At 52.8% G+C, this 24,468-nt stretch overlaps 1 protein-coding gene across 1 annotated transcript in view; it reads right to left on the bottom strand.

Moving 5' to 3' along the window:
• Positions 1–5,395: 5,395 nt before the first annotated feature.
• The window catches only part of UCK2 (uridine-cytidine kinase 2), a 74,587-nt gene continuing 55,514 nt past the window's right edge, over positions 5,396–24,468 (bottom strand). Inside the window, exons 3-7 of the mRNA XM_045983151.1 lie at positions 24,004–24,100; positions 19,245–19,387; positions 12,979–13,076; positions 10,777–10,825; positions 5,396–9,215 (exon numbers count right to left, since the gene is read on the bottom strand). Coding sequence (XP_045839107.1) covers positions 9,076–9,215; positions 10,777–10,825; positions 12,979–13,076; positions 19,245–19,387; positions 24,004–24,100 — 527 coding nt within the window. The 3' untranslated portion in view covers positions 5,396–9,075. The remainder of the gene's footprint in view (positions 9,216–10,776; positions 10,826–12,978; positions 13,077–19,244; positions 19,388–24,003; positions 24,101–24,468) is intronic.

Below are 24,468 nucleotides of genomic sequence, written 5' to 3'. Positions count from 1 at the left end.
GATTGAGCCCCGCATCCAGCTGGAGGCTCCCTACTCGTGGGGAGCCTGACTCTCCCTCTCCCTCTGCCCCCCTCACTTCTGCTCACACCCTCTCTCAAATAAGTAAAATCTTAAAAACTAAATAAATTTTAAAATTAAAAAATACACATATACATATATGTATATATATATATATATTTAATTCTTTTCCTTCGGTTTTTTTAAAATTTTATTTATTTATTTGACAGAGAGAGAGAGAGAGCGCACAAACAGGCAGAGTGGCAGGCAGAGTGGGAGGGAGAAGCAGGCTTCCCGCTGAGCAGGGACACCCCCCCGCAAATCAGAGTACGATCCCAGGACCCTGGGATCATGACCTGAGCTGAAGGCAGCCACTTAACCAACTGAGCCACCCAGGCGTCCCTCCACTGATGTTCTGAGGTGTTATTTCATGAAGGTAAAAACATTATCCTGAGAGGGGGTGCTCAGAAGGCACAGTGCTAGAGGGACTTAGGGACAAAAAGAAATTAAAAACCCTAATCGAGAAAAGAGAGGTGCTTTCATCAGCCCGGGTACATCCTGCGGGAGAGGGACACCGTCCTGAAGGGCGTTCCAGGCCCAACCCAGGCTGTCCCACTGAAGATGCCCAGCGCCCCCTCAGCTTGTCCACCTGACGGACAGACTCTTCAGCTACAGAACCGGAGGACAAGATATCCGACCCCTTCGTTTTGATGCCAGGACTGTCCAATACTCACTATTTTGAGGTCTTAAAGAGCACACCATTACGTTTTCGGATCCATTTTAAATTACCAGCTAACACCAACAGAGATGTCTTTCCTGACTCCGTCCCTCTCTCATCACAGCGGCATCAGAGTTGAGGAGACACCCAGAAAGGGCTGAGTCTGCGCTGGGGGGCTCACAGCCCTGGGGCATGTCTCCACAGCAGGACAGCCTACTCGGGTTTGGCTAAAGCCTCCCCGGTCAGTAGAGGAGGGTACCCTTGGGGCAGGAATTGAGCAACATGTGCAGAGAATTCTAGTTCAGGGGCTTTCCCGCACCCAACCAGCCTCTCCCAGGTTGCCTGAGCTCCAGAGAAGAAATGGCCTTTCTAGAACTCGGGCTCGTCTGCGCAGCCCGATCCCCGGAGCACACAAACAGCCACCACTCACCAGGCACCTGACCCCAGGCACAGTCATGCCTTTGCCTGCACACGTTCCTTCAGTACTCTGGGCCAAGCAGGGGTCTCCGGCCCTGGGTTACAGCCTGCCCGAGACCAGCCAGCTGTTCTGCGAAGGAGCCAACACTTCAAGCCAGGTCTGCTGACCCCCGAGTTCTTTACCCCAACAGGCAGTCTCTCCTGGTAGCGAACTAGAGGATACAGCAATCACTGAACACAGGTGAAGCCCCTTTCACAAAACCCAACTGACACTAACTCACTAAACGTAATCTTTTTTATTTTTTTTAATATTTTATTTCTTTGACACAGAGAGATCACAAGTAGGTAGAGAGGTAGGCAGAGAGAGAGGGGGAAGCAGGCTCCCTGCCAAGGAGAGCCTGATGCGGGGCTCGATCCCAGGACCCGAGATCATGACCTGAACGAAAGGCAGAGGCTTTAACCCACTGAGCCATCCAGGCACACCTAAACTTAATCTTTTGAAAAGGCATTCAACTTTCCCTCCTCATTCTACTGCCTTCTGCCGACCAAGTGAGTCTGACTTAGGTCTTTCTTCCTGCTAAAAAGGATCAGTTCAAGAGCAGAGATCCACCCCAACTTTTGTCAACAATGCTGCCCCTGGCGAAGCTCCAAGATGAAACCCAGAAGGGAACTCTCTTTTGTAAAGCCCAAATCAGTCCACTGCAGACCCAGTGCCCAGGTGGGAGGATCCTGACCAGTCGCTTTGCCTCTAGACCCTGGTTTCCTCATCTGTAAAATGAAAGGCTCGGATTCCTGGATTCCAGGAAAACTCAGAATTCCTGAGGACATCCTGAGGGACTCTCCCAGGGCAGCCGTAGCTTAGCATCACCTGGGCTAGAGGTCAGGGTGGGAGGTCTTGCAACCTGAGAGGGTAGTGCTGAACTTGAATGGGCTTAAGAGCAGACTTAAACCTTCTTTCCAGTCCTCACACAGGCAGAGAGGAGCCTTACAGCACAGACAACATTTCTGGGAGAAATGGGCCCCCCCAGTGCAATGAACACCACAGATCCAAATGGTCTTACAATGAAATCTACAAGACCTCTGGTTTCCAGCCCTGCCTATGCATCTGATTCACCTGCACAGCTTGTCATGAAAGATCTTCTCCCCAGACCTACAGAATCAGAATTCCCAGGAATCACAGTGATCTTTTTCAACGAACTTCCACTGACCGTGATGACCAGCTCAGAGAACCACTTCCAATAGGTTACTGCAACAGAGAAACCAAGAAGGTCATTTCTGATCGGCCCTAATGAAGGCTCTCATTAAAGACCCTCCAGGAAGAAACAAAAGAAGAATCACATCAGCAGTCAGAAGTCTGGGGACCCTCTGACACTCTCTTAAAACCACAGAAGTCAAGCAAAGGACATCGGCCCAGCGCCAGGTCCAAATCCCACCACTAGAGGGCAGACACGCACCAGACAGCCTTACCTGGCAGGAGGCCTCCTTCCCAGCAGGTCCGGGTTAAATCGTCCGCTCTGGAGAAGTCCGAAGGGAGCACAGCCATGAAAATCGGGAATTTCACGACCTGAAAAGAAAGTGCACGGCGCTGATAAAGAGGAATCTTGAAACATCATCCACAGCTGTTACTACCTTACATTAGAGAATCCTGGACTTTTCAGAATAAAACCACAGAGATATGTGAGATTGGAAGGCAGAGGCCATCTGGCTTCCCCTGGTCAGCAGTAACACTGCACCGAACCCCAGGCCACGGTCATTCTGCAGACATCAGAGGAAGCCCTGATCTAGACAAGCAAACCCTCAATATCCTGGGAACGAGGGCCAAGCAGGACCTGGACTGTAGGAAGGTGAGTTTGTGTCAAGTTTCATGTCCTCCTGCCCCTCCCTCTCCACTCATTTAACTGAGAATCGCTGTCTGTCTGGGTTTAGTCCTAACTCAAGGGGATTTATTCGGCTGTTATCTTGGGCTCACAGTTGACTGAAAAAACGTTAAGTATATAGAGAGGCATAGCCCAAGATTTAGCAAGTGAGTTAACTGCATTCTAGGTTAACTTTATTCTAGCAAGTGATCTGTTGAAACTCAGTTTCAAAAATATAAATCTTAAAAAAACAAAACGGCCACAACAGCAAAACTGGGCATCCGGTGGCTCCGTCAGTTTCGTACCTGACTCCTGATTTTGGCACAGGTTGTGAGATCAGCACGGACTCTACTTGAGATTCTCTCCCTCCCTCTCTACCCCTCCCACCACACCGGCACACTCTCTCCAATTTTTTTCTTTTTTTTTCTTTTTTTAAGCAAAAAATTCTAAACATCTTCCACCACCAGATGATGATAGAATTGTGAACTTCCCCATCTCCCAGGGCCCCTTCTCCACCCGACCCCTTCCGTAGAACCTTTACGCAGGTGCCAACAGGTTTCTTTGCATCTGAACGGAAGGAGGGTTTGGCCAAAGCAGCACCAGTGCAGTGGGCGTGTCCAGGCCGAGGAGCAGAAGGATGGATGGGAGGATGTTGTGACACAGGGTGCTGAGGGCCTCACTGGCCGGCCCCATTGTCCTCCCACTTACAAGGGAGAGGAACTGAAATCTGAGGAACGAGCTGAGTCCCAAGCAAAGCACCAGCTCCAGGGGTGGTCCACCAAGGACTGGGGGTGGGGGAGGAAGGCAAAGGGGAACACAGCTAAGCCGGCTCGCACAACCACTACCTGTGCGACACCACGCAAGGCGCTTCTCTGCGACTGATCATGTCTTCACTGGCCTGAAGAGGACGGTCATGCCGGACGATAATAGCAGCCGTGGTAGAGGCACCTGGGTGTGATTTTAAAACACAGCAGCCTTCTGAGGGTGGATCCTCTCAAATGAAGGTTCCCTCGGATCGCTACAGTCCTCGATGGGTTTGCACGTATGCATGAAACGAGCATCTGGAAACAGCGGGGTGGCTCTACACTGTTAGCCTTAAAATTAAAACGGCCAGTTATTTGACCAGCAAAGGACGGATTTACTGGGATGAGCAAACACTCGCAAACCGGAAGCAGCCAACTACTGGGACAAAGCACAGGTGCCGGCTTTTATAGAGGAAAACGGAAGTGGGGAAGGCTGTTACAAACAAGTCCATTGGAGTAAACTGGCGGTGGGAAGTATCGAGGCCTCTCATTGGCTGAGCTGTGCGGGAGTCTCATTGGCTGAGCTGTGCGGGTCTCCCATTGGCTGGCGGGAGAGGAGGGTAAGGAAGCCTTTTTTCCTCCATGGGGGTATCCCAATGTCAAGTAGTATCCCTGTGCAGGGTCGTCTCTTTGCAGCTGACAAGGAGTGGCTCGTCGGTGGGGAGCAAGAACACCTGGCCAGACCTCCTGGCCCTATTTTAGCGAGGTTTCCCTTTATGAATTTCCACTGCACGGTGGTGAGGGTGCTTGGCTGTCTGGCAGGCAGTGGTTAAGGGATGGAGGCCGAGAAGCCACAGGGCTGGTGGGGGACTGGCGGCTGAGAACAGCACAAAGGCCAGTTATTTTCCAGTCTTTGGCGGTGGGTGACTAGGCCTTTTCAAAACAGACAGGGACGGGGCGCCTGGGTGGCTCAGTCCATAGGGCATCTGACTCTCAGTTTTGGTTCAGGTCATGACCCTGGTTTCTGCGATGGAGCCCAGAGTCAGGCTTTGTGCTCAGCAGGGAGCCTGCTGGAGATTGTCTCCCTCTGTCCCTCCCCTGGCTCACATGCACGCTTTCTCTCAGAATCTTTCCAAAAGGAAAAAAATAGGGAGATGTATGAATATCTGCATTATGTATCAATATATTGAGTAATATCACACTCACACACACACACCAGCTCTCTTGTTCACACTGTCAATGTACACTTCCTCCACCCACCTCCGTGAAGTTTTCTTCCTCTAGAAGGTTGCTTGGGGTTTCAATGGAGTTCAGGAAGGGGTGGTGAATGCTCCAGGGTAGGAATTGAGGGAGGTGCTGGCATTGATTGGGCGACTCGGAGCCAGAACCTCATGGAGATCGGAAGCCTCCCAGAAACCTTAGCCCTGGCTTTTGGGGACAGAAACAGGGACAGACGAGAAGTGCACAAATGCGCGTCTCACCAACATTCCAGGACAACTGAGGTCCGGGGGGTCCAGCCCCGCACGGTGAGGTTTAGTGATAGGAGGCTGCGTGCATTCAGCCTCCTAGTCACATCCAGAGTGGCTGAGCCCTCAGGACCGCTGGCCTCAGTCACTGCTCCTCCTGCCCAAACACCACAAGGGAGACAAGAATTGGCTCTTTCTTTGTCCAGTCTTTATTTACAGCAAAGTACATAGTATGTGGTCATTTTTGTAACTACTAACAATAAAGGCAGGGTGGTAGAAAGGAAGGAGGAAGAGCAAGCATCTGAAAGAAAGAAAAAAAAAAAAGCCTACGTCTTTATGTAGCTACTCACCCTGTTCCTGAGGCAGGACCAGCTAGGCACTCACCGCCTCTAAGAGCAGCAAGGAAGCTGATCTAATACCAGCCACCTGGCCTAAGGAGGGCAGCACGGGGCCCAGAGACAAAAGATCGAAGGGGACTCTGAGCTCCAGACCAACCCCAGTGCTTTTCTCAACATGTTCTCTGCCTTGTTGTACCGGACACCAAGCCCGTTTCCCCCACTTCACCCTGAGACAGGGTGAAAGGGAGTGAGGGAAGCCCAGCCAGTCCTCTCTGGCAGCACAGTGCTGCCATGAAGAACCTTCCCTAGCCAGCCTAATCCAACACGGGTCTTTGGTGCTGGAATCCTTGACAGGAAGGTATGAGACTCCAGAGCAGAAAATACCACCCTGTCAGAGGCGACTGCCTCCCTCCGCTGGCCTCAGGTGCTAGCACAGGTCAAGGCTGCTAATCAAGGGAGCGGAACAAGGACAGCAAAGGAGCAGATACAGAAACCAACTGGGCTCCAGTCCCTCCTGCTTTCCAACCATGCCAAGGAGCACGCGAGCCTTCACAGCCTGACCTAGTGGCCTCATGAGAGACTGGCAGTCTACCCCGGGCACAGAGACAAGTGTCCAGTGCCGAGCCCAGGCGAGGCAGGACGGCGGCATCCACATGACCACGGCAGCCAAGACCAGAGCGGGTTATTGGAATGATGGACTCTGAAGGAGGAACTGGAGACCTTCCCCTGCCACCCCCCCTCAGCCTGTCCTTCAGGGAGCCCCTGTCTAACCACTGCCTCTTCAAGGGCCTACCCTATCCGCCCCAAACCAAAGTTCCAGACACTCGTGAGTTCCTCCTACAGAATCCAATCTCTCTGCCCCTACTGGCCTCAGGCTGCCCAAGAAAAAGAAACCTGGGTCAGCACAAGTTCCATTAGCATGAAGGAGTGTGAGGTCAGGCCTTCCCATGACAAAAAGTGTGGATACTTGTTCCCTACACTCTCGGTCTATGGGTAACACCTGGGCAGGGGTGGGGAAGCAGCAAGAACCACTGGGCAGCTCAGAAGTCACGGGACTCCCACGCACACATGACCGACATCACCCCACCCTGCTTGCTGTACCTCCCCGCTGGACCACAGAGAGGACCCAGCAGCCTCAGGTCATGGTTTCTGGCCCAACGATCCTACCGCTGACTCTCCATTGGAATCAGAGACCTAATGACTCAAAATACCAAGTCCAGGATTTGTCAAATAGAAAGCTCAAGTTCAGAGAGTTGGCTAAATGCTGAGGGGGCCGCACAGGGACAGAGCTTCTCGTCCCTTCCTTGCCCAGACAGTGTGTCACAGAACCAAGGGAGTTGTCAGCATTGCCCAGTGGGCACAGCCCAGTGCCCCAAGCCAAGCCACCAAGAACTGGGGATGGTTTTTACCAGGAGGCAAGGCAGCCCTAGAGCCGTTTCCCAGCAACTGGGCTACTGAGAGACACTGGAGGCTTGGTCCCAACACCACAGGTAGATGAGGAAGCAGGTGAGGACATCAAGGCTCAGAGATGAGAAGACTCCATCTTCCAGGGCAGTGGGACAGACAGCCAAGGCACTAAATGGTTTGGCACCTGGGAGCTTCAAGTAAAGTTCAATGTGCTACCCACTGAAAGGCCAAGCCTCCCCCAGACAGGGGTGGGCTGCCCCTGAGCACAGAGAGGCCCCATCCAGGCCAAGAGGCCTTGGGTCCTCAGGATCCTAACCCAGGCCTGCCACCCACCCTTCATCTGAGAACCGTGCAAGGCATGACGAGAGAGAGAATACGGATGCTGCAGCATTCCAGAACGTACTCATCCCGGGGAGCACCGGCCTCAGATGCAGGCCCCTCAGGAGCCTTCCCTCGCTCCTACCCTAGGGAGCTCCCCCGCAGGCCCGCAGCTGTCTCCTGAGTGTCTCAGGGGCGGCAAAGCTCTGCTGGGGAGGAGGTCGGACTTTTTCAAACAGCCGCACAGGGTGAGAGTCCCATCAAGTCCAGAAAGGGGGAATCAAAACTGGACGGCAATGAGTCTGCGGGACAATTCGGTGTGACTAGAGAGACGCGGTGTCAGATGTACCTGAATGGCTCCAGGGGCTGGGAAAGCAATGGGGGGAGAAGGTCCCCCAAATGCTTCAGGCGGCGGAAAGGCTGCGGGCATGGCCTGCAGAGCACGGAGACGGTCAACGGAGAAGGAAAGGGCTCCTACTCGTCTGCGGTTAATCGCGGAGGCTTCAGGACCCTCGCGTCACCCCTCCTGGGTCTCACTTGGTCCCGCCACTTCCTCCACCAAGGATCTTCAGGGATCTGTGCTCCTCCCAAAGAGGGAGCCCTCAGGAGAGGTGGGCCTCTCCCTGGAGCCTGGCCGTCTGCTTGGCTGGTACGCTGCTGGCAAGCGCTGCCGCTGACAGGTGCGTACTATCCTCACCACACCGCCAGGCCCTGCTTCTCAGTGACAGGAACGACCACTCACTCCCCCTGCCACCCTGCGAAGGGCTGTCGGCTGTCCTTCCGCCAGCAGAAGTCCTCAACCAAAGCCCAGACTCAAGGGGCCACCGTGCGAGCTACCCTCTGGCACAAGACCCAAGGAATCTGATCGCGGACTTCCCTCAGTGTTTCCTCGGACACAACACCAGATCCCGTTCGACTCTCTCCTTCCCCCCCCCTTGGCAGAAGAGAGCCCGTCACATGCCCGTCAGGGAAGGAGAGAGGGGCAGCTCTGGCTTGTGGAGAAGCAGGCGGGTCAGGAAGGAGTGGCTGAGCGACCCGGGCAGCCGCGAGGGGGAGGGGGCAGCACTGGGCAAGAAGAAAACACAGATTTGTTCTCCTTAGTGGGCCTCTTCCCTGAGTTTGATTTTTGAGCTGAGGTCTTGCCTAATTTCAACTCATTAAAAAAAAAAAGGAAAAAAGAAAGAAAGAAAGAAAAAAGAAGAAAAGAAAGGAGTATCTCTTGTGAACACATGATTAAGCTCCGGCTCAAAGGCAGCCCCTGGCAGGGGAGGGGCGAGCCAAGGCTCCCAGCTCCACTGTCCTCCAGCTGCACAGGCACGAGAGCCCTGAGCCGGGACCCCCTTCTCCACTGCCCGCCTCCCGCACCCATGCCTGAGCCTGCCACCCCGCCCCCCCGGCCCCGCGGAACACAGCGGCGACCGCCCGTCGGTGAGATTCCAGCTCGAGCCCGGACACTCAAGTACAGGCCCTCCTGCACAATACTTACAGCAAACAGCTTTACAGTATTTGTACATTTACACAAAAATAGATCCTTTTATATATATATGTATTTATAACTGGTTACACGCGGGATTCGGAATTAGGCATCACCCGTAGTAGTTGGCACAGTTTGTCATTTAAGCTCAGGGTCAAATTCGGTTGCGTTTCACCGCTCCAAAGCACAAAAAAAAAAAGGAAAAACAAAGGCATGTCATCTCCATGGTGTGTTCTTAAATACAGTAATGTCCTAGGAAAGCACATGTACGAATGAACAGTGCCTTCTGATCCCTCCTCCTGTCTCTTGAAGAGAGGGGCCGGGCCGGAAGGAGACAGGGGTCAATGGGGCCGGCTGCTGGACTCCGACGGCTGCCTCTTGCGTGAAGGGATGTAGCCGTTGAGATAGCCATTGGTCTGCCGTTTGGAGAGCCCTCCATTCAGGATGTCCTGAATGTGTTGCACAATGAGGTTGATGGCCACTGTGGGGCAGAGAGCGGCCGTGTTAGGGACGGTGCTGGGAGGAGACAAGCCTTTCCACCAGGGAACCCACCAGCCCCCCATCCCAAGTAGACTGATCCCTGCAGAAGGCTCTTTCCTCCAAAGGAAATGTTAACATGGGGACTCTCCGTTCTTAGCGTTAGAAATAAACGGTTCATCAGATGAACCCAAATTAAGGGCCATTCTACAAAACGACGGGCCTGCACGCCTCAAGTCTGTCAAAGGAAATTGTATCAATCTTGACTTCTCTGGATGGAATGGCTGTTCTGTAGCCAGGAATGAAAATGCCCTTCTCTTTAAGAAATACACAGCGAGGGGCGCCTGGGTGGCTCAGTGGATTAAGCCGCTGCCTTCAGCTCGGGTCGTGATCTCAGGGTCCTGAGATCAAGCCCCGCATCGGGCTCTCTGCTCCACAGGGAGCCTGCTTCCTCCTCTCTCTCTGCCTGCCTCTCTGCCTACTTGTGATCTCTCTCTGTCAAATACATAAAATAAAATCTTTAAAAAAAAAAAAAAAAGAAATACACAGCGAGGGGGCGCCTAGGTGGCTCAGTGGGTTAAGCCTCTGCCTTTGGCTCAGGTCATGATCTCAGGGTCCTGGGATCGAGTCCTGCATGGGACTCTCTGCTCGGTGGGGAGCCTGCTTCCTCCTCTCTCTCTCTGCCTGCCTCTCTGCCTACTTGTGATCTTTCTCTGTCAAGTAAACAAATAAATTCTTTAAAAAAAAAAAAAAAAGGAAAAAATACACAGTGAGGGGCACCTGGGTGGCTCAGTCGGTTGGGCATCCGACCCCTGGTTTCAGCTCAGGTCATGATCCCAGGGTCCTGAGACCGAGCCCTCATCAGGCTCCGCACTCAGTGGGGAGCCTGCCTGCAATTCTCTCCATCTCCCTCTGCCTCTCCCCCTTTTCTCTCTAAAATAAACTAAATCTTTTTTTAAAAAATTAAGAAATACACAGTGAAATATTCATTGCTATGACAGACTCCCAAATGACTCAGCAAAAAAAAATTAACTGTTTAAATGGGAAAAAGTTGAAATTAATTAAAAAGAGAATGAGAAGGTAGGGACTTCTCACAGATCATGCCTCAGTCTGCCACAGCCCAGAGGTACCTCTACTTCTCAGACACGCTGAAACCAATAAATAAATAAATGCAACCAGCTCCCTTTCAGGAGGGCTACCTTGATGGCAGGTCATTCTAAGTTAAATTAAGAAGAAAGTGTGTTTTTGCTAAAAGATGGCCTTGGATGCAAGGCCTCTCTAAGTGTCATCGCTGGGAGTGACAGCAAAGGCCAGTCTCCAGCCCTCTGGTTTCTGTTAGAGAAGTATGAGTTCCTGTTTGTGACCATGGCCATACACACACGTACACAAGGGCCTGTTCCCAAGGCCAACTATGTAAGCAGAAATTCCTTTCTGGCTCCCAGGAACAGACCAGTGGTTCAGCCATGTCCATGAAACCTTGCTTGGTCACCACATCCTGTCTCAAAGTATGACTGACATAGGGTAGAAGTCATGCCTCCACCGGATGACTCCCCACCAGGACTCACCTAGATTATCTGCACCTCTAGGAATGATCACATCAGCGTATTTCTTTGTCTGTGGAGAAAGAAATTCACAACGCATTAAAGAAGAAACAAACTGGTCCATGCCCCTCTTGAGGGGCCATGAGAAAGGGTCAGCCTTCCTACCACTGACCCCAGAGGGTGACAGCTTGAGGCTGCCAACACAGCATTTTTTTAAGCTCCTTTATCTAAATTACAATAAATCAGCTCTTGATCTTTCATTATTAATGGTTTAATACTATTTAAGCTTAGGACCTGCACTGAGAATGTGGTCTTTGAAACCAAACTCGTAACTGCCTCCTTCCTACTAAGAAAAATATGAATCAGAAAAACCCAAATTGAAAAGGGAAGTGGCTCACCTTGGACTCCTATACACAGTCTGAAAGTTGACACCCACGGATCCTAACACAAGGGTAAATCCAAGAAAAATAATCCCCCTGATGACCATTTGCATGGTCATTTTGTTACCACACTTTAAAAAAAAAAGTAAAGCCACAATTAGATACATTCCCTTTTCTATTTTCTTATTTCACTGGGATTTTGTGGACCACTTTACAAGTAACTGTGTTCTGGGGTGGGACCCAGCTTACATCTAGCGTAAGACAGCTCCATCTAACAATGCCTTCAGCACATGGGCATCTCGTGTACTAAAACCATTCAAATGCAACTGTGTCAGGCCCAAACCCAATCTGAACTAGGCAGGCAATTTATCAGATCTGAGCTCCTGGCTTACACAGGAATGACCTGATCTTCCCTGAGCAGAGTGGCTGGACAGTGGGAACAAACAGAAATCACCCAGAAAAATGTGCAGACCTTTAAGCTCTGTTATAACTAAGTGAAACAACCAAAAAGTGGCAGTTAACTCTAGTTCGTGTCCGGTAAGTTTACCTTGCACTATTATTACGGTAAAAAGAGGAGTTGTTGTCCTCAGATAGATAGACGGATGGATCGAATTTCCTGGCTTCTCCACTCCCTCTGCCCTCTGCCTGGAAACCTAATCCTGTGACCCAGTCCTCTCCAGGGGAATGAGCAGGCCATCAGCGTTACTCAGGCTGACTCAGAAAGTCCACCTGTCCCCAGTCTGAAACAACAGAAGTCTGGTCTGGTTTGGCGCAAAACCTACTAACAGACTTGAAGGACAGACAGTTGGAGATTACACTTTTCCAGGAGAAAGAAAGAAGTTCATTACTCAGAGAAACAGAAATTCCCACACTCAGCCTCACTCTACACCTCTTCTCCATGCCCTCAGCTTCCAGTCTCCCAGAAGAGATCACCCAAGATCAGGCTAAGTCCCAATGTCTCCCCACTCTCACTCAGAGCTTCATTGTAAGTCGTTAGGCAATTAGACCATGGTGAGGTCAACCTGGTGAGGACACACGACACAGATGCAGGCATCTCCTGAGTTAATCTAACGCTTCTTCTCAAACGACATCATCTCCTACCTCTTCCTCTACCACTACCCCTGCCCCCCCACGCAACCACTACAACCACCGCACCTCTTGTCCCTGGTGGGCCTCCCTCAGCACTCACCTCTCTTGTCCCCTGAAACCGAGAGTGTTTCCTGTGCTGAGGGCCGACTCACTGAACACTGAAAATTCCCCATATCCCCAACCTCCCTTCTCTGAAAGCCACCTCCCAGAGAGTTCCCAGCTGCCACAGGAGGAATGATGAGCCTGTGCCATGGCAGAAGTAAGGAAGCTTATTCCAACATGGCAGGACACTTCCCATTGGGGAACGTATCCAGGGGCCAAAGACAAGCTCAAAGGGGCGGGGTGGGGGGAGGGCCTCCATGCAGTAGCAGAAGAAATTCAGAAGGAAATACCCTATCGCTGAGCCCTCCCTACACCAATACTACAACCATCACAGACCTTTTGAAGATCCCAATGGCCAAGTCTATGCTTAGGTATGGCGCACCCTCACACTGTGAGCCCACCAAACAAGGAGTGCAGAGTTTGCTGGAGTCAGACAGCGGGACCCTGAAGGACCATTCTGACAAAGATGGCGGCCAACAGCTCCCAGAGAGCACAAAGTCTCAAAGGCTGCCCTTCCTTGGGACTGGAGGACAGAGGATCATTCAGAGAGAAATGAAATTCAGGCCAGGGGCTCCATCGGCTTACATACCTGTATGTGTGAGATTCAGTTTTAAATGCTAAATTCAACAAAAAACAAACCAAGAACACAACTCACTGGCAAGCAGAATTCCTCAAAGGCAGGCTTGACGAACGTAATGTACTGAGATAAAATCTGCTCAAGGTCCCTCCCTCTTTCGCTGATGTCCCTTAATACTATAAGAAAAGGAAAAACAAGAATCAAGAAAATGGTGCATGAGCCAACCCATGTCCGCCCTTCGTGAGGCAGACCAGGCTCACTCGGGCTCTGCGGTTACTCTGGATGATTCACAAGCTGGATTCCTGAGAGACTTGACCAAGAGCAGGTCAGCAGCAGCTTCAAGAAAAACAAGTTACATTTTTATTGCTATCGTCGAATTGGGCGATGACATAAGGATCTTCTGAAGCAAAAGACTGTCCAGCCTCAGCCAACAGTCTTCCGGTTTCAAGCAGCATTTGACCCAAATAAAATTTCAGTGTGAACAACATAAAAAAGCAGGACGGTCCTGCAGGGCTCGTAACAGGGAGCAGACGGGGCCCAGAGAGGAGGTGCGGCTCCTGGACAGTGTCCCCTTGCAGCTACTTACCTGCGTGCGGCCCGCAGACCTGCTGCTGACGCACCACCTTATCACGCCTGACCCTCCCCCCCAACTCCAGCCCCTACAGGGGCAGAGGCCAGGCAGACAGTCCCACTGTGGCCAGCCACTCCTGCCGACCTCAAGCATGGGGCCTTGCAGATAGAAAACACCTCATGTGAGGGGACACCACCCTGGTTTGGAAACAGTGGGCTGCACTCCCCATCTCCGACCTTCTCCCCCTGGCGTGGTATCATTCAAGGGCTTTCAACCCAACACCTTTATTATTTTAAGTCTTTCGTCAAAAACAGAAAAAGGGTCTGACCATCAAAGGGACTAGGATCCTGGCTCTGCCACTCTGCACTAACCTCCCTGAGCCTCAGCCTCCCCCCAAACTCAGCAGTGAGAACTTGGGAGGAGATTCTCTCCATCAAAACAGCGCCTCCCTGTGGGTGTTGCTGTAAATCTTAGCCCCATGGCTGCCAGATCCTCCATCCTGACCCCGAGAGGGTACCCTGTCCATCAGCAACCATTCGTGAAGGCCCTTTGGCTCCTCAGCAGGGGATGAACCTCACTGCAAACGCACCAGGGCACACTTGCGAGTGAATTTCCCGACAGCCACGTCTCTAGATAATTCCGTCTCTAGATAATTCCATGTGTCCGCACACACACGCACGCACCCACGCACGCACGCACACAGGCAGGGGCAGGAAAGAGGGAGGCTGTGGTGGTTAAGATTCGGGCTGGTGTGGAATGTGTGAGATTAGATGGAGAGAGGACCACATTCCAGAGGGTCAGGTGACACGGCCAGACCTCCTGACTCTCCCAGCAGTGCCTGCATTTACAAGACATCTCCGCAGGAACCCTGGTCTTGGGCAGTTGGGCAATGGCAGGTTGCAGATGGGTCAGGGCTTGGCCCGTGGCCCCTCCCGGCCCCAGGACCAGCAGAGGCGCCTCCCCTGGCCAGGAAATGGTGTTCCCGGGCATTCTGACATGGGGCCAGCGGCTCTGCCAGGGAGTCCGGCTGCCACGTGGCTCGCAGCCCCCCTCCAGCCTCCGGAGCCCTGGCCCGCCGGCGACCAGGCTCCCCTGGACCAAAACACACAGCCAGGGTGGCCTCCAATTTCTCCACGTTCCCAGATAAACTACAAAGGGAAAAGGAAGCCAAGGCAAAGGGTATCGGAGCTGGGGGAAAAAACAAACACACGGCCACACTCGGGCAGCTTTTGCTTAAAAGCTGTGCAGAAGCCTGATGTGTGTTTCACAAGACACGCTCTGCACACGAGTGCGGCTGGCGTGCATGGCGTGGGCCCCTCTTTCCTTCCCCCGGCACGCACACACGGGCACGTGGGCTCCCCAGGGATTCTCCCACTGCCCCCGGCCCCAGCCAGCAGCTCCCTTGTCATCTGCGCCTACACCACTGCGTGCGGAAGGCGCAGGGCTGGGGGCAAGTACGGGGAGCAGGAGAGTCACCCCGGGGCTGCTTTAGGCCCTGGGCCCGCCACCTGGAGCAACGCAGGCAGAACCCACCGAGGTTGGAATCCTGATCCCACTCTTAACCTCTGTGACCTTAGAAAGGTTACTCGACCTCTGTGAATCTCATTTTCCTTAACTGTAAAATAGAGACATGATACACAGAGACTTTTTCATAAGATTATTACTCCAGAATACAGGGGGATGGGCTTAAAGTCTTCAGCGCTGTGGCTGGTGCATGGGACGGATTCGACAAACCTTGACTTTCTACCACCCATGAGGGCGGTAACCGAATCTGGGAAGCTTCAGGAGAAGGACAGCTCCCTGACAGAGCAGGGGGCCCCTGCGAGGGCAGCATCCGTGAATTCAGAGGAACTCAGGGGAGCTCAGGGGAGCAGGCTGGACCCAGCCGAGAGCCGGGGGCCCGCGGAGCAGCTGGAAAGGTGGGAGTGGGGGGAGCTGTGCGGGAGGGACCAGAGGGCACGAAGGCTCAGGAAGACACGGTGGAGGGAGAAACAGGGAAGGCAGGGAGGAGCCACCCTACAGTTTCTACCCTGGGAAGGGAAGCAGGAAATGGGGGAGAACGTTGCCCAGACACTGCGAACGTGCAAAACCAAACGGCATCACCCACCTCTGCTCCCTGAGAGCCTTCCACTGAGTTACCACCTCCAACAGCCCGAGACCCCACCTCGAGCCAAGGACAACACAAAGCCAGCCAGTTCGTGGCACCAAAGTGCCCGGCTCCTCGGGCGAAGTCAGGAAACAGGGTCAAGCCAAGGACTGAATCAGTACAAGGTCTTGGCACAAACCGGAAAATCCAGGGACTCAATACCGGCTCCCTGATCACCACTCTGACCTGGCACCTTTGCTTGGAAAGGAAAAGGTCCTTTCAGAAGAGGGGGAAAGGGCAGGAATCGACACGTCTGCCCACCTTCCCTGCTTGGCTCTCACGGCCGCCCTTCCAAAGCCACCAGGGTTCCTCTGGTCAGCCAAAGTCAAGAACGAAATTTAGAAGGACCCAGAGTAAATACGATTCCTCAATGGTTCAGCCAATTTAATTTAAAAATTAGTCGAGGAAATGTGCTACTCTAGTAATAGACTAACCATCTCAAGGTCTGCTGGAGCCCTGACGCTGTGGGGACTGGACAGAGAATTACAGCAGAAAAGAGAGTAGGTGTCAGCCTCTTTGGTCCCTGGTCTCAGTTCTTCCCTGTCCCCCAATTCAGGGGTGGGTTAGAGTAAATAACACACATGGCAGGAAGGTGAAAGCTGGAGAAGCCAATACCCCCGAGTATGAGGGGTTCCCGTGATGGAGGTGCTTCAAGGCTGCACGGCTCAAAGGCAAAGCCCCCATCCCACACGATGGTCAACTGTGACCGCGAGGGTCACGGGCCCGGTGACACGCAGAAGGGCAAAACCATGGCACTCCCTCCAGTCTCCAGGAATGTTCTGACGCCCAGCAGCTGCTCCTGACTAACTCACCCTCCCACCCCACAAAGCACATGCCAGGCATGTTTTCTGTCCTACAAGGACAGAGAATGAACTTGTCGAAGCAGCATGTGGAAAGGCCCCGCAAGTCCGCCAGCAAAGTGACTCACCAGCAGGCGACACAAGGCAGAGGTCTGAGAGGGAAAGCCACAGCCTCCCTGAGAAACCCCACAGAAAGCCACCACCACCTCCTGTCTTCCCCTCGTTTTGCACAAGAATCCCAGGACAAGAGCAAGGGAGAATTCTGTGTGCCGCCAGAGCCATGATGATCCGTTTGATTAGAGGCCAAGAGCGTCTGGTTTTCAAGGATTCTGAATTCCAGGTTTCTCAAATTTGGTTCTCGCATGCCCTCTTCCCTCAAGCATTTAACTGCACCGCCCCCCCCCCCCCCCACCGGGACTTCAGTACCAGGCGCTGACCTGATGATGGGATCAGACCAGCGTCCCCGTTCCCGAGGATGAGAGGACCACTCGGAGGTTCTGACCAGTCCTGATGGAAAACTCAGGGAAACAGAACATCTACCATCTCAGACAAAGCAGACCCGACCTAACACACGGACGGTTATCAGCTAACACACCGCCAGGCATTTAACCTGCCTACAGCTCCTCCCCACAACCCAGGGGTACTACTGATCGATACGTCATCAACCAACCCACATATCCCTAATGTGGGACTGAGAGGTTACAACATAAACTGCCCAAGGTCAGACATCGAGTAAATGGTGAAATCAGGATTTAAGTCCAATTCTTCTGACTCCAATTCCACCCACCCGCCCATGCCCGCCCCAGGTCATTATGCTGCCTCCCAGACAGACGGACGGAGACATGGAGGAGATCGACCATGGCAGGACCTGGGTTTGGGGACTAAGGTGACAGATACACCAGGCCCTGGGGCGGGTACAGAAGGCAATACCAGGCTGGGGCCTTGATGATCTATTAAAAAAACCACGCAACTAGGGTGCCTGGGTGGCTCAGTGGGTTGAGCCGCTGCCTTCGGCTCAGGTCATGATCTCGGGGTCCTGGGATCAAGTCCCACATAGGGCTCTCTGCTCAGCAGGGAGCCTGCTTCCCTCTCTCTCTCTCTCTCTGCCTGCCTCTCTATCTACTTGTGATCTGTCTCTGTCAAATAAATGTTTAGAAAAAAAAAAAACAAAAAAAAAACCACGCAACTATTTCCTGGCCCAAGTCATGACTCTATAAACAGGCCTGTCTCCTTCACCTTATCCATAAAGAAACCCAAGCCCGGGAGGTCACGCGAGTCCCAAGATCCCACCAAAGTCACCAAGCTAGCTGGACACTGTGGGACTAGAGTACGGGCCTCCCACTCTCCTTTCTTCCACTGAGTTCTACCCAACGCCCACGCCCCCTCGGAGTGGAAGTGGAGGAACAACTCACTTAACAGAGCGTAGGCATTATTCCTTGGGAGGACAAAATCCAAGGTCTCATTTCTCTCTATTCTGCTGGTTCCATTGATAGTTCTTGCAAAGAGGGCTTAAGTGGAGAAAGCACAAATTTGTTTCATGAACTGAGAAGAGAACATGTTATAGGCTTTGAGGTCAGAAGGCTTTGGGCTGGAACTTAGAAAATTCCAATCAGCCGGGGCGCCTGGGCAGCTCAGTCAGTGAAGCATCTGCCTTAGGCTCAGGTCTTGGGATCAAGCCCCGCCGCTGGGCTCCCTGCTCAGCGGGGAACCTGAGTCTCCCTCTGTCTGCCGCTCCCCTGCTTATACACATTCACTCTCTCTCTTTCCCTCACAAACAAATAAATAAAGTCTATTTTTTTTTTTTAAATTCCAATCTGCCCAAGATTTGCTCTGTCACTCCCAGGGTCTCATTCCTGTTCCATGTGACGAAGACTGCCTTGCTCGCTTTCCTCATACCCACAGCCCCTATACGGGGGGCTGCCATTTTCTGACTCTGCTGGTACCCTCTCACCCCTGCTGCCTCCTACAGCAGCCCTACCTACCGTCTTCACTCCCATGCCCTCCAGCAGACTCCCCTCCCAACAGAGAGCCGAGGCCCTTTCGTTGGCCCTACTCAAAACCCTTTGGTAGCTCTCCCTCATGGACCAGGGACCAAACGGGAAGCCACGGTCCCCATAATCTGCCTCACGCGATTTCCAGCGTCTCTCTAGACAGCCATCTAGGAACTCCAGCCACCTGCTTTCTGGAACAAGCCCTGTGTGTCTGTGTTTGCACCGTGTGATTTCTTGCATTGTCTACGTCATCTCCCTGCCACACCCCCTGTGACGTCTCCTGATCCCGCAGGTGGAAGCAATGGGCTCCACTCCATATCCTGCCAGGCTGAATCATGGGCTCTGCTCCCCACCAAAGGACAGCTGTCCCTCAGGACACCAGGCACGGAGACCTACACAGGCACACCCTCAGTAAGGCCTGCGGAGGAAATGACCGAGCAACTGTGCCGATGCTGGCGGGACAGAGGGACCAAACCTCCATAGAGCTTTCTGGAAAATAAAAACCAGAGAAGCAGGCTGGTGGGACCAGCTGCCCAGCGCTGTGGGCACTAGGGATTCCTGCCCCCAGACATCCTAGTTTTAGTTCCTATCTTGATGACGATGCCTGTGGGAAAACCACACAGAACTGGGCATTTAATCCAACTTTTCCCCCCACAAAACCACAACATAAACTTCTGACTTCATCGGCGTGACCTCACAAGCCTTTCATTATCCAACACAGTGACGAATCCCTTCTCAGATGCCACCAGGTGTTTGAGCAGCAGGACACCCTGGGGCTGAACTGGCTTAGCTGGACTGGACCACCAACAGGACCGCTGGAGGCCTTCAGAACCCACCTCTGCGGGAGAGCCGGGTGTCCGCATCTGTGTCCACGAAGAGCTTCATCTGGAACAGGTCTCGCACCTCCTGGGAGTAGAAGGCCAGGATCCCTTCAAAGAGCACCACATCCGCGGGGTACACGGTGACTGTCTCCTCCTTCCTACAAAGCACAGAGCAGATGATAGGCCGAACCAGGCAGGGTGAGCAAAGCGTGGAGGACAGCAGCATTTGCCTGGGGGTCTGGGGCCCCCTCCCTGCAGACCTATAGCAGGAACGAAAGGGGGACGCTACCGCCGCCTTGCAGAGCCCTCGGACCTCCACTGATGGCCAACCAAAAGGGCCATCGTGATGGGGGCAAACGTCTCCTCTGAGATCTCACCATAAAGCAAAAACAGAAGGCAGTCGTCCCTCTCCTTGGGATTTAAAAAAAAAATAATAAAAGAAAAAGAAAACCATGCTGCTGAACGCACAACAGAGAAAGACAGAAGCAGATGTGATTCCTTCTTTTTTCTGGAGGCGTCTCCAGGAATGCTCTCAGGCATTTATGGAAGCTGCGGCTGAACTTTCACAAACAGAAACTCAGTCTTCTCCCAAGGGCCCCAACCCCTCCCCCATCCGGAGGCAACTGACGGAGGCAGAAAAAGGAAGTTGCAGAGGAGAGGAAGCTCCTACAGGGAGGGAGAGCCTCCCGAGCTCCATCTGGTCCAGCTCCACAAGAAAGCAGCGGTGTGTCTGTGGTCCGGGGCTGAAGGTGCTCTCCTCCTCCTCCTCAGGGAGGCAGGGATGCATGATCTCTCCACGCGCCCTGCAGGGTCACCATCCGCTTCTGTCCTAACACCATCTATGGCCTCTTGCCCCAAAGTCACGGAAGGCAAGGTAAGTGCAAGGTTTACTACTCACGTGCACATTGAGGAATAAAACCAGATAAAACAATGTAAAATAAAACAATTTTTTAATTTTTAACAATTTTTAAACCCTTAAGACAATGGGTTTATCTGTGCAAACACAGGGAAGTCGGCAGCTGCCCAGGCGAGAGGATGCACAGAACTTCCCTCCCATAAACACTCTCTGATTCCTTATTCCCTCAGACCTGGGGGTTCCTGGGCAAATTCTAAGGCAGGCAACTGTTGGGAGCCACCACCCAAGGGCCAGAAGAAGAGGTAGAAAAGGCAACCAAAGAGGACCGGGTAAGATTAGGAGATTCTCCAGAGCGGTGATTAATTCTGGATGCACACAGGACCATCTGGGGAGCTTTAAAAAAGTATGTATGCCTGGCAGCATCTGGGAGGCTCAGTCTGCTAAGAGACAACTCTCAGTTTCAGCTCAGGTCATGATCTCAGGGTCCTGAGACTGAGCCTCTGTGCCGAGCGTGGAATCTGCCAAAGATTCTCTCTCCCTGTCCCTCAGCACCACTCCCCCACCACACATGTGCACCCACGCATGTGTGCTCTCTCTCTCTCAAATAAATAAAGTCTTAAAAAATATATGCCTGGGATGCCTGGGTGGCTCAGAGTGGGTTAAGCGTCTGCCCTCGGCCCAGGTCATGATCCCAGAGTCCTGGGACTGAACCCAGCATCGGGCTCCCTGCTCAGTGAGGAGCCTGCTTCTCCCTCTGCCTGTGCTCGCTCTCTGTCAAATACATAAATAAAATCTTTAGAAGGAAAAAATGTATGCCTGGGCCCCACCCCTCGGGGCTCTGATTCCGTTCATCTTGGGTAGAGCCCGAGCGCTGGTATTTTATAAAACCACTCCAGGTGTTGCTAACGTGCAGCCAGGGGTGAGGAGCACCGGTCTGGAGGAGTGTCAGCTACCAGAAAACAGGGAGCCCCCTGTGGTTTAGGATAACGAACCTAACTGGACAGAGCTCAGAAGGGAAACGGGAGCCGCTCTGGGCAAGTGCCCTGCACGAAGGAGGGTGGGAAGTCTCTGCTGGGAAATGGAAATGTTCCTGTTTGCGTGGGGAAGGGGGACTCCCAGGGCTCCGTCTGGAAAACACACAGCCGGAGAGCACTGTGACCGTGCTAGGTGTACGTGCGCCAACACCAGATCCAGCGCGATCAGGACGCCTCGCTGATAAGCATGAACAAGGAACAGGTGGTTTTCCAACTCAATAAACACGCCTCTTCCATCCCAGGAAAGCAAGGAAAACATCGCTGTCCGTGCTCTTGTTGCTGCCCCAAGAAGCTGGAATTGATCCCTTCCCACGTGTGCACGTACATCCAGAGAGGAGAACCCTCCCGACAGCCCACAGCTAAGAACAACATCTACTGAGCAACTGCCAGCCCAGAACAAGCGAGGAGCCTCGCCTGGTGCAATATTCCGGGAAGAAGTTCGGAGTCTGGCTGCGAAGTCCACACACGACACCGAGACGATCAGAGCATTTGAGAGAACCTAAATCCAAGCTTCTTGGGTGGCTTATGAGGAGAGGCAAGGCCAGAGAAGGATATTTACAGCAAACAAAACTTCTCGGTCTTAGCCCAACATCTGTTTGTACATCACCATGAAAGGCCCGCGGACACATCAGGAGCCGTAAGCTCGGGACAGCTGGGTCCCTGACGAGTGGCCCTTGAGAGCGGAGGGACTGCTGCGGCCAAAAGTGGTCCGGAGAAGTTTCACAAAGAGATGGGCTATGGGCCACTAAAGAGAGGGGCTATCCAGTGTATGGTGTGAAAGGAATCGGGGCTGGGGGGAGGGCATCACGTCCAGACGGGAATTCTACTGGGGTTTCGCTGCTGAATGCATGAACCGGATGGAGCTCACGCAGCTCCATCCACACTACCCTACCCCTCCGTCCGGTCAGATCCTGCCTGCCGGCCACGCGGCCTTCCATCGCCTGATGGGAGGCTCTCGGCTGGGCTACTACTCCAAGGACTTCATAAATAGCATCGTGATCCTCTCTTGCTGACACCAGAACCATCCGCTCCCACCCAACGGCCGTCTGTGACCCCCTACTGCCAACACATTCGCGATCTGGCCCTGGTGTCCCCGGCCTCTCCTCTCCGGGGCTGGCCTGCCTCCAGGCACTCTTCCCTCACACTCACCCCCAACCGGCCCCTCCTAACCAGCTGTGACTCCCCACCAAGCTCATCCTTGAACTGCTTCTCTACCCATTACCTAGAAAACCCTCTTCCCCGACGACTTCTTACGCTTTCCAATACACAGTTTAAAATCACCTCCTCTGTTCAACCTGCTCTAAGTACTCCAACCCTTCCTCCCTCCTTCACCCTCCTCCTTAGGCCCTTACTTTAGTTCTTGGGCTGCATTTTACTTCTGTAGCACTGCCCTGCCCTGGACCTGAGAGCCGGTGGGCTCCCTTGTCTCCCATACACAGGACATCACCACCACTTCCTGCTAAGGCTAAAAACTGCAATTCCCAGAATCCTTTTCCCTCTGGGGTTGCAGGATGCTTTGCCAACGGGAAATGTAGAAGATGAAACAAAACCCACATAATTTTTAAGGAACCTTAATAGCCACACAAGGCTACTTCGCAGACACTCTCTAAGTGGCCCCCCTTGGAGGCTGGGGCTCGGATGTGGCAGCTTCTTAGACTTGCCATGGACACTGGCTTCTTCTCCAGTGCCTCAGACCACAGCCTCCCAGATCTTAGCTCTCCCAGCACCTGCCTCAACACTCTCACTAGCTCCAATTCCTATACCAAACCCCTTGCACCTCGCTGAGTTTTCGGCACAGGAGCATCTGGTCCTTAGTAGGACAAGCCTAAGATACTGGGGAGGGATGAGGGCAAGGCGCTGAGCAGCCCGGCTTCTCGGGCACACTGTGTTCACTCTCCTCCTCCTCCAGCCCAACTCTGCCACACCCTCCAGTTCTGGGAAAGGCACAGAACATGGGAGGAATCCCGCAAAGGCTGGCTGAGATAGTACTAAAGGAGCACACAGGGAGACAGAGATGGGCTTTTAATTATAGAGACATTTGGTAGCAAAAGATGCATGAAATCTAATTTCCCATTAAAAAAAAAAAAAAAATTCCACTTGAGAGAATGAAAAGAAAGCAACCAAGAGGGAAGGATGAAAAGCAAGTGGGAGAAACTTTCAAAACAGCGCCGCGCTGAAAACACTTACTGAGTAATTACTAGCCAAGAAAAAGGAGCAACGACGCATGCTTGAAATGCCATTCAGAAGTTTAGAGTCTGCCTGGGAAGTCAGTCCCAAGGACACAGAGTGAGCAGAGTCCTGGGAGGCTCGAGAGAGCTTGGGAGCCTGGCCAGCAGGCATCGTGAAGTCCTCTAGAAGCCTCGGGCAACCACTCAGAGGGAAACAAGATGAGCCCCTCCTGTACACCTAATCAGGAGCATAAACACAGATCAGCAGAAAGGACATGACTGAGGAACTCTCCTGAGAGTTGTGCATCTGGTCTCTGGTGACCTTAGTGCCCTCACACCTCTCTTCGAGGTTCAGCCAGCAGAGAAGAAAGAACAGTTTTCTTTGTTCAGCCTCCCGTGTCCTCTGCCCAGCCCGTTCACATCTGATTCCAGGAATAACAGCTCGGAGCTGGGAATCAGGACAAGTGTATCGTTCCTCACCTGAGCCCCAATTCATGAACTTGTCCTTTCAGAGTCAAGAAAAGGTGATGAGCAGACTGTTCCAGGAAGCACCAGGTAAACTCCCCAATGCATGCACACCCATGGTGCACACTGCTGCCGCGCACACACAGGTGACCGTGGGCACAGGGCAGGGGAGGTCCCAGCCTGCGGCCTGGGAACTGGGACGGTTCTGGGAGCTTCGAGGAGCAACGCGTCGTCCAGACGAGCTCACTTACCGGGAATGGGAGACAAAGTCATACACAGGAATCTGCACCGTCTTCCCTTCGGTGATTTCTTTGAGTGTTTTGAAGATGAGTTCATTGTCAAAGGCATCTGAAGGAAATCAGACTGTTTAAATGTTGCTGAATTTTAAAATGACTTCCCCTATAATCATCCACATCTATTTCGTGGACGTATACCACACCCTAGAGGAGTACATACACTCCCACTGAAAAAAGCCAGACCTCTACCCAAAACAGACGGCAAATTCCCTGGATCTCAAAACAGAATGTATGAATGCGTTCTGAGGGACTCACTTTTTTCTACCTTTCTGTTCCCCGCCCCCCGGGCCCAGCCACCTCTCTCCTCCAAGTTCAGCTGCTGTCTTGGCAGTTGGCATATGTTAACCTGGAAAAGTATACACACAACTAGGGGAGTGTAACGGGCACCAGGTTTGGATTCCAATTGTTATAAGAACCAAA

This window comes from Meles meles, chromosome 17 (assembly GCF_922984935.1).
Source record: "Meles meles chromosome 17, mMelMel3.1 paternal haplotype, whole genome shotgun sequence".
Taxonomy (NCBI): Eukaryota; Metazoa; Chordata; class Mammalia; order Carnivora; family Mustelidae; genus Meles; species Meles meles.
This window is presented reverse-complemented; position numbering and strand designations above follow the sequence as displayed.